At 44.0% G+C, this 9848-nt stretch overlaps 1 protein-coding gene across 3 annotated transcripts; it reads right to left on the reverse strand.

Annotated features, from left to right (window-relative positions):
* Positions 1-547: 547 nt before the first annotated feature.
* On the reverse strand, positions 548-9836 carry MGME1 (mitochondrial genome maintenance exonuclease 1). Of its 3 annotated transcripts, none has more exons than XM_036825123.1 (5): positions 9725-9836; positions 7900-8477; positions 4132-4351; positions 1250-1382; positions 548-858 (listed from the first exon to the last, which is right to left on the reverse strand). In XM_036825123.1, the coding sequence occupies exons 2-5, from the start codon at positions 8408-8410 to the stop codon at positions 697-699; spliced, it is 1026 nt and encodes a 341-aa protein (XP_036681018.1). In that variant the 5' UTR covers positions 8411-8477; positions 9725-9836; the 3' UTR covers positions 548-696. The 3 variants fall into 3 exon arrangements, with proteins under 3 accessions (XP_036681018.1, XP_036681017.1, XP_036681016.1); XM_036825122.1 differs by lacking the exon at positions 9725-9836 and adding an exon at positions 9564-9685; XM_036825121.1 differs by lacking the exon at positions 9725-9836 and adding an exon at positions 9428-9510.
* Positions 9837-9848: the final 12 nt, after the last annotated feature.

Consider the following 9848-nt stretch of genomic DNA (forward strand, 5'->3'; position numbering starts at 1 on the left):
TAGCTACCAAAATACCTACAATTACGATTCTCAGTCTGGAGCCTGGCTGCTTCTGAGGGTTATCTGGTGGGATGCCAAGGGGCACTGCCCACGATAAGGTGCAGATGCTCCATCTGTCCAGAGAGCAATGTCTACTTGAGGCTAAGGAATCATGTTTATTTCTCAAAAATGTCAAATGGAAGCTTTTTCCCCCAAATGAAATACAGGGAACCACATACATAAAACAAGTTTTAGGAGCCGGCACTGGCAGCAGTAGTTGGCTGATACGAATTCTCACTGCACACATACCGTAGGGGTGCACGCAGCCCCCCCGCCCCCCCACGGCGTGCCCGGGGGAAACGCTCTGCACACCCTGAACCTCTCGGTTCAAAGACTGGGCGTCCTGCCTGGGACACAGAAAGGTCTATGGAGGTCCAAGAGCCGCCAACACTGTGCCAGTGTTGCTTGCCCTTTTTTCGGGTAAATGCTAGCCAGAGGTAGCAGAGCTGGTTTTTTATGTGCTCAAGTCCAGCTCTTTAAATTTAACTTTTCTGGCTTTGCCTTTTTGGTTGCAATAAATTTCAACAAATTACTAGTTCTGCTTGTGTCACTGCAGCTCTCAGACCCTGTGGCACCTCATTCCAGATCACAGGAAACAGCGATACGTGTTCGCAAACTTTGAGAAAGCCCTGAACGTTCCCACACAGCTTCCTGCCCTTAAACTAGTTTCTGAATATTCTGGTTCTTTTCCTTCTTTGTATATTCTTCCAGTCGAAGAAGCCACTTTGCCCAGTACTGGGAGCAGAGCTCTGCGTCCATGAAATGCGGGTGGGCAGGGGACCCGTCCTTGTAGGCAACCACGATCAAGCCGCACTGAACCTAGGAAGGAACACAGGGCAATTCCAGCATCTCCACAGCAACACCAGAGCTGAGGTCCATTTCCTTCTTACTCCAGGGCACACTCAGAACAAAACAATCTACAGGAACAGCTCCTAACTCAATTCCTAAGACGGGTCGATGAAAGACTGGCCCAGGATACACAAGAACACAGAGATGACAGGTAAGACGCTAAGGAATGGACTGTGATCTTTAAAGAGCTATTAACAACCACAAAAAGCCCAGCAAGAGGCGGAAAGTGCTTTCTGAAGTGGCAGAAGGACAGCACCAGAGTAAGCAGTGGGTTACAAACAGAATAAAACCCTAAGGAGGGAAGGAGCTATAACCCGGCATCGAGCAAAGCTTTAAGTAAGCGGAGGCTCCGCGTCCTGACCTGAAAGCTGTAGTTGATGTCATGGTTTACGGCACCAACATAAGCCACGACTTGCAGCGGGTTGTCAAATGTATTTTGGATGAAAGGCTTTCGCTTCTCCGATGTCTTCCAATCAATCACACACAGCTTGCCCCTAAAGAGAAACCAAAGGAAGCCCTTGAAGGTAATAGTTCACACTAAAACGCTATTAGGCTAAACCTCTTCTTACACATAGTTTGCTAGTTGTCACCCAATGACTGTTGCTTCTATTCCCCATGTTCCAAGAAGACGGCTCTCCTGAGCTTTACTTAGGGTTGAAGAGGTGTGACGTTCTCTTTCCTCTGAGCCCCTCATTCAGGTCAGCCACGAGGTATGATGGAAGATGCTTCCTAAGTGCACCCATGGGAGCTGCAGGTGCGGGCCCAGGTGCGTGTGCTGGGAAACAACTTCTCCAGCACAAGCTTCTAAACTTTCTAGAAGTTTCTTTGGACCTCCATGGCTTAACAGTTGACAAGGGAATTGAAACTATTATTATCTTAGTTGATTTGGCTTCAAACGTCTATCAGAACGAACCACAACAGACCAGTAGCAAAGTCCCCATCGTAAAGGACTAAGCATCGTGCTGTCTCAGAAACCAAAGCTGGAGTTCAAATCCATCAACACTTAACAGGCACCAACTATATGCAGAAATACAAATAAGAAGACCTGGTCCCTGTCCTAAAAGTTTACACACAGGGTAGGGATATTACTGACTATTAGGGATATTGGGAAAAGAAAAGAATTCCTGCCACTTTTTTTTAGTTAAATAACCAGTACATCCCCCACCCCCACCCCATCCCGGTGGAATTTTACACTTGCCAAGCACAGATGTCAAAAGGGCCGCAGGGCAGCTGCACCAAGAACTGGTGATTCTCAAAGGGCTCTATCTGCTCACTTCAGTTTCAAAATCAGCAGTTTAGAGGGAGATTTGCACAGAGTTACCTTCCTGTCACCGTAGCCCTAGATTACAACTTACGCAAGGTATTTATAAAATCTATAAAGTCTAGAATAGCACCGTCTAAAGAAATAAAATGCGAGCTACACACATCATTTAAAATTTTCTAGTAGCTACATCCAAAAAGAAAAAAAAAAGAAACAGGTGAAATTTTAATATTTTATTTAATCCAACATATCCAAAATATCATTTCAATATATAATGAATATTAAAAAGTTATTAATGAGATATTTTACATTCCTTTTTGTACGAAGTCATTGAAATCTAATTTGTATATTTACAGCATACCTCTGTTTGGACTGGCCACAGTCACATGCTTAATGATGGCCTTTTATGGCTAAAGGCTACTCTACTGGACGGTGCAGGTATAGAGGTAACATGTCATCTTTATAACTGTTTTCTATTGCTGTAGAGCTTGACGATCTATGCAAATGAAGAGAGGGCCCCAGCACCCCAGGGCACTACCATTCCCAGTTCTCTCCCTTAAAAAAAATCAAAATACCCTACAGTAAAGACTTCTGCCACGTACCACTGTTTCTAGCAATGTACTATAACTTGTAGAACTTAATAACATGGAAAAAAACTTAGTAGTATAAACCCAAATTAAAATTGCAATGAGACAGTCCACAAATAGCTCTTTAACAAATAAAAAGAGCTAATTTATTTTGCTCAGCCTAATTTATTTTGAAATGCAGGCTGAAATGATGAAACAGTGTTAAAACGCACGTTCCCTGTGGCCCCGCAATTCCCCTTTTAGGTCTGTACCATAGAGCAATGGTTTGCTATCCTGGGTGCAAGTGACACGTGCCTGGAAAATTTAAGAAGTATTCACGCCCAGGCCTACTTCAGATCAACAGAATTTATCCAAACCTCACATATCATTCACCAAAACAAACCAACGAACCCGTGCACCTGCCGAGAGAAACTCACGACAGAATAGGAGACACGGTCATTGCTGTAGTTTGTAACTGAAATACCAGAATAACATGAGTGCTCCCAACAGGATAATGGATATGGTTCATTCATACCCAACAGCAGTTAAAAAGAGAGAACAGGATCAAGAGAGAATAGGATCAAAATAATGTTGCTAACATTTACTGAGTAGATAGTGTGCATTTTAAGTACCGTACAGGGAATGTCTCATTTAACCTCTATAACAAACCTATGAGGTAGGTACTATTATTTGTCCTATTTTACATATAAACAAATTGAGGTACAGAGAAGCCAAAGCCAAGTAAGTAGCCCAGGGTTAAGAAGAAAAGCCAGACACCAAACTCAGGCAGCCTGTCTCCAGAGCCCAGTAACTTTTAACTGGAGTTCCAAGGGTTTCACTCACAGATTTTCCCCTTATCCTGTTGTATCGCTCATATGCTTTTTTCTTTTTTTTTCTTTTTTTTGGAATAGGGGTATCTGCAGGTTATATCTACCCTTGAAATCTGGAGTAAGTGGTGAAAACAGTAACATAGCAGCAATTTAAAAGCCACGGGAAGCTTTATTAAGCTCAGAGTTCCTATCCACGTCAAACACTGCCTGGAAGCCAGGCAAAGAGTTGATTTTCAGGGCCAACAGATCAAGGTGCTATTTTTAGGGAAACAGGAAAGAAAATGCAGGAATCAAATTGGATCTTATGGCCGGTACTTTGCTTGGGGTGGGGGGGGGGGAGGGGAGGGGAACATGCTGGAAAACAGGCCATCCTAGGGATACTGGAAAGTTGTATCTTTTCTCCACGAAACACTTTGACTTCGGAATGTAGACTTACAAGGATGAGATGGCTCTTACCTGATGTGACTTTACAGAGGCCACACCTTGAAGCAGGAATTAAAAGGAAAAACTAGCATTGGAAGGTAACCATGTGTCCCACCCAGAATGAATTCACCTCCACACTTGATGTAAAAAATTGAATACTTACTGATAATCAGCTACACAGTCCAGCAGACCTACATACTTTAGGGTCTCATGTTTAACAGCACTTTCCAGAGCCTGCACTCCACTGACATCTCTCAGAACATGCTGGATACTTTGGATGTAGCCAGATTTGAGGAGATTTTCATCAGGCTCTTTTAAGTTCCGCTGGGGTGACAGTATGCTTTCCAAGGCTTCATGAAACCGTTTCCCTTGTAAAAACATGTCTGAAAAGAAAATCAGGGGAAAAGGAAAACAACAGCAATAACAAAAAACCGCAAAACAAAGCTAATACTAAAGAACAGATACTCTATAATATAAACTCTCAACAATCAAATTAAAAATTACATGAATTACCTTTAAGTGACAACCCCTAACCATATTTCAGCCTCTTGTGAAATACACTAAGAATGCACTTTGAAAACAAAAGGGACTAGAAGAGCTTAGATAATAAAATAGATTAAAATGAAGTATTTCTAGTAACATTAGGTCAAAGCTAGAATTGAAGATCTGGGGGCTACAGGACCACACCTAGTGAATTCACACAGAATTTAAGTGTCCGTTTAATTTAGGTAACCAGTAAGTTAACTAGCTGTGATAACTAGTTATTAGACATTTAGGGAACTGTGCTTGTTTACAGTTCTTTTTACAACCAAATCTTAATTATGAACATAGGTGGAGGCATCCTTTTATCAACAGGCTTAGTGACTGGCAAAGAGTGAAAATCAAGGCACACACAAATTAATGTTGTGGGATTTGGGGCAGAGGGGAGGAAAATACATGACAGTCTTCTCCTGCACTTTCTTTTAGGGCAAGAACAGCCTAAGACAGTGGCTCTGTCCTGAATTTTTTTTCCTCATACACTTTTTTTTTTCTTTTTTTGGCCTCCATGTAGCATGTGGGTTCTTGGTTCCCTGACCAGCGATCAAACCCGTGCCCCTTGCAATGGAAGCGTGCAGTCTTAACCACCGGACCACCAGGGAAGTCCCTTCTCATACACTTTTAAGAAAAGACGACACAAACATATTCAACAAATGCCAGAAACACTACATATTCACTTGACTCTTGATAAGGGAAGGAGAGAAAGAAAGAAAAAGAGGGTATGGCTGTGCTAAACAGTGGCCTTGGCGCTTTCAAACTGTTAACTTTCAAACACAACAACCTGGCAAGATAAGGATCATCACCCCCATTTTAATGAAGAAGGCCTAGGCAGTGCTGTTAATCTGCCTCAACGCACAATGCTGGCCTGGGGCCTGGCACCAGAGCCTAAGTTCATTCTGGTCCCTCACACAGCAGAGTGAGAGATGAAAACTCAGGGACCATCAGTAAGATACACACAGAAACAGAGCAGGAGATATACATGCTTGGAGACAGACCCACAGAAAACGAGGAAAACCATCTCATCTAATGAGGTAATGTCAAACCATATAACCTTTGTCAAGTATTTTTTACAAACATTTTGAAAGGTCAGTTCTACCATTGGCAAAAAATGGAATTGCTTCAGGGAAATTCCTTGGAAAGTGAAGTGAAATTCAACTGAGGAAATAAGTTATTCTACTCCAAATTTACTTGGCTTAATTGGACTTATTAGCATGTAAAAGGCCTACAAATTTAAGACTTATGGAATTAAAACCTAGGGAAAAGAAGAGCAGTATTTATCTACAGACTAGCTTTACTGAAGCAGAACACAAACATGTTAAAAACATGAAGGAGGCTTCCCTGGTGACGCAGTGGTTAAGAGTCCACCTGCCAGTGCAGGGAACACGGGTTCGAGCCTTGGTCCGGGAAGATCCCATATGCCACGGAGCAACTAAGCCCGTGCGCCACAACCACTGAGCCTGTGCTCTAGAGCCCGTGAGCCACAACTACTGAGCCTGCACACCACAACTACTGAAGCCTGTGTGCCTAGAGCCCGTGCTCCGCAACAAGAGAAGCCACCACAATGAGAAGCCCGTGCACGGCAACGAAGAGTAGCCCCCGCTCGCCGCAACTAGAGAAAGCCCACGCGCAGCAACAAAGACCCAACACAGCCAAAAATAAAATAAATAAAATAAATAAATTAAAAAAAAAAAAAACATGAAGGAAAAAAATTCGTTTATCAACAGCCAAGCAAACAGACAACTCATTCCCCACTGCAGTCTTAACCCCAGGGAGGTCTTCTTATGTAAGGGGCAACACACACGGGATCTGGGTTACAGAATCCCTTAGGATTGTAAAGCTAAGAACGTTAAACATGATTAAACTTGTGAAAATAAATCTTCAAAGATTCAAGAGTTATTGCACATAGCATCAAGTCAGAGTATTCACTCAATAAATTAAAGGAATAGAAGTGAAATGTTTTCAAGTCCCAGTAAATAAAATGTATTTAAAAAAAAAAAAACATGAGTCTCCTATATTCTGACTGACAGCATGGATACTTCAGAATTTTAAAAAATCAGTGTAGGACTTCCCTGGTGGCACAGTGGTTAAGAATCCGCCTGCCAACGCAGGGAACACAGGTTCGAGCCCTGGTCCAGGAAGATCCCACATGCTGTGGAGCAACTAAGCCCATGTGCCACAACTACTGAGCCTTCGCTCTAGAGCCCTCAAGCCACAACTACTGAGCCCACGTGCCACAACTACTGAAGCCTGCGTGCCTAGAGCCCGTGCTTCGCAACAAGAGAAGCCACCGCAATGAGAAGCCCGCGCACTGCAATGAAGGGTAGCCCCCGCTCACTGCAACTAGAGAAAGCCCGCGTGCAGCAACGAAGACCCAACACAGCCAAAAATAAATAAAATAAATAAATTTATATAAAAATAAAAGGCAATTAGCTCCTGCATATAGTCCTTGCCCCAGGGAGCCGAGGAATTTACATGGGGCTCCGGCCTTGACCATTTTTGCCACGTCCAAGTGCCACCTAAATACTTAGTATTTTTTCTTTAAAACACGTGACCACAGGTTTAATGTGTTATGCATACACATAGGTTTTTTCTAAGATGCCTCAAAATAAGTGCATTGCTCTTAAATTAAAAATGAAAGTGCTTGTGTACCACGAGGGGTACATGTACTGCTCTCTGGGAAGCATGGCCTAAGGAATGCTCAGTGTAAAACTTAGCTTCAACAACTATAATCCTGATGGGGGATCAGCTAATTCTCCTGTACCAGTGGTCTTTTCTTTCATCTTGCTTTTGAATGGAATCTATTTTAAGAAAGCTATTCTCCTCACTTGTCTAAGAAGTTAGTGAGTTAGGAGTTGAAGGCTGAAGTTTATCAATTCTCAGTTCTTAATGAAGAACATCTGATCATCTCAATTTACTAAGACCTCAACACAGATCACATGTTCTGGCTTATTGCCCGTCTTTAAATTTATGAGTCAGTCTCTGCTGATAAGCAGAGCAAGGGGGTATTTACTAGATTCTGAACAGAATGCCTGGCAAACAACTAGAATTCCATTATGAGGCGATTGACTCTCCCATAATCAAACAAAACAGGCAATTCTAATACTTAAGTTTGTAGCTTATAAAATAAATGAATTTCATACATCTTTAGTCAAAATACTTGATCTCTGTGCTTCAATTTTATCTGTGAAATGGGGATAATAGTATCTGTGCTTCATAGGGTTGTCATGAGGATTAAGTGAGTTAATATATAAAGAATGCTGTTAATACTAATGATCATTTGAAAGTAGTTCCTCACTAGTTAACATTAGAAAAAGCACAACTCATCCTTTTGACACTGGTGCTCTGTATTCTGGAAAACATAATAACCATATGGAATCAGGATTAAGAAAATTACTTGAAGTATATTCTGCAAAGCCATCCTCTCCCAGTTCCAGAATCATCCGACGTTTCCACCTCTCCAAACAGGAAATCTGTTCTGAGGTCATGGTCTGCTGAAGGATTCGGGTCACACTTGGTATCATATTCCTTTGCAAAGGGATTTTCAAAGGAATTGTAGGATCACTTGTTGCACTTGGTTTTCCGCTTTTCTCTGGATTGAAGAGAGGACACCAGTTTCGTGGAACTCCTGCTGCTTCTTGCTTTGGGGCCTTACACTTCCTCACAGGTCCGTAGAGTAAATCATCTTCCTCAAACAAAGACTGTGGTGCCTGAGCATGGCCTCTGAATGACAAGACAGACCTTACTAAATCAGAGTACTTTTCTTGGTCCACTTCTTCATAAGGGTTCACTTTTTTCTTCCGGCCACACAAATAAGAGGAAGTGGAGAAGACCACACAGGGGGCTGGTTCTACAGAAAACCCCTTTGAACTTTTAAGCTGCCTGCAGATGGTCTGAAATACCTTCATCTTTAGATTTTTTTCACTTCCCTCTAGTGTACTTGTAATGTCGAGGACCTTTTTAATTTTTGCTTTCCTATCAAAGAGAAAAGTGGTGTTAGATATCAAATGTGTGAAATATTTGAACCATCAAAGCGAAAGCTGCAACAGTATGATATTGCACATTAAAATTGTATTCGGTAAACTTTTTCGACATGTTTAACAGAGGAAAACAAACCTGACTCCATGCTGAATCTATTACTTTAGCTCTAACATTTGTGCTCTGTTGCAGGGGGCTTAGTCTTTCCGGCTCTGCACCTTTTGGAAAAGTACATTGCCTATAGCCGGAAATACACAGAAGAACCCATTCTCAAGGCTCTGACCTTTAAAGGTATTAACACTTTTCCAATCATATAGACATTAAAAAGTTGCAGAACAGAAAATAACGATCTTGTTGCAGGTATATAGGAACACTGTGACCACACCTGCGTGGACAGCTGTAAGAACAAATGATTCCGGCACCAAGAAGTGGGCAACAAGCAGCCACACTCCCTCCCCTTTTAGAATAAAAGAAGCCTGAACTCTAACTGGGGTAGATGGTTCTTTGGGACACGAGTCCACCGTCTTCTCTGGCTACTGGCTTTCTGAATAAAGTCGCTATACTTTGCCCTAACAGGTCATCTGTCAATTTACTGGCTTGTCCTCCAGCCGAGCTTGGACTCGGTAATACTCGGACAAAACTATTTCTAAAGGACCGACACCTGTTAAACGTTAAGTAGTAGACAGCTTGGGGCCACATGTCCCCAACTATGGAGCCATGTGCCGGCCACGAAGGGAGGCGTGTGTGAGACAAAGAAACAGGACGCTGGAGGAGCGGCGACAGTCAGAGTTAACAGTGCCTCCACTCATCCCTAAACACCAGATTCTCTGCTACGTATCCTGCGTGGAGAGTTCTCATCTAAGCCCTCACACCCTCCAAGGTGGGCACCACTGCGACCCGGCCCGCTCAAAACGCGGCACTCGCGCTCCTGAAGGGTCCCCATTGACCTGAGCCGGCCAGAGGCCATCAGCAGGGCCCACCGCCCGATCCCCGCTCCGGCGGAGGCGGAGCCCAGGCGGGGACAGGACGGCGGCGGCCCCTCGAGCGGGCGTCAGGGTTAGGGAGGGCCGGCAGGGGAGGTACCTCGGAAGCCGGCGCGCACCGCTAGCCCCAGGGCGCGACAACCCCGCGAGCAGGTACTTTCGTCGGTCCCGCGCTTTGCTCCCGACTTAGGCCCCGCCCCAGGCACGGCGGCCCCAGCATGCACTGCGGCGCTCACGCCCCACCCCTAGCCCCTCATGCACCTCAGTGGACACTCGAGCGATCCGTGGGGAGACCCTCCCCGCACGCAGAAGCGCGGGCGCCTCCAAATCTCGCCCTCTCTCGCGCGCTCTCTCTCTCTCTCTCTCTCACGAGATCTCGTTTACG

This window comes from Balaenoptera musculus, chromosome 15 (assembly GCF_009873245.2).
Source record: "Balaenoptera musculus isolate JJ_BM4_2016_0621 chromosome 15, mBalMus1.pri.v3, whole genome shotgun sequence".
Classification (NCBI taxonomy): domain Eukaryota; kingdom Metazoa; phylum Chordata; class Mammalia; order Artiodactyla; family Balaenopteridae; genus Balaenoptera; species Balaenoptera musculus.

Bases quoted from the DNA above. Each gene is read 5' to 3' on its own strand.
- MGME1 (XM_036825121.1), bottom strand. From the start codon at position 9,447: ATGGCCTCTGGCCGGCTCAG. The intron at 4,352-7,899 runs GTAATTTTCTTA...TTTTCTTTTCAG, and splicing joins CTTTGCAGAATATACTTCAA to ACATGTTTTTACAAGGGAAA. The intron at 859-1,249 runs GTCAGGACGCGG...GTTCCTTCCTAG, and splicing joins ACATCAACTACAGCTTTCAG to GTTCAGTGCGGCTTGATCGT.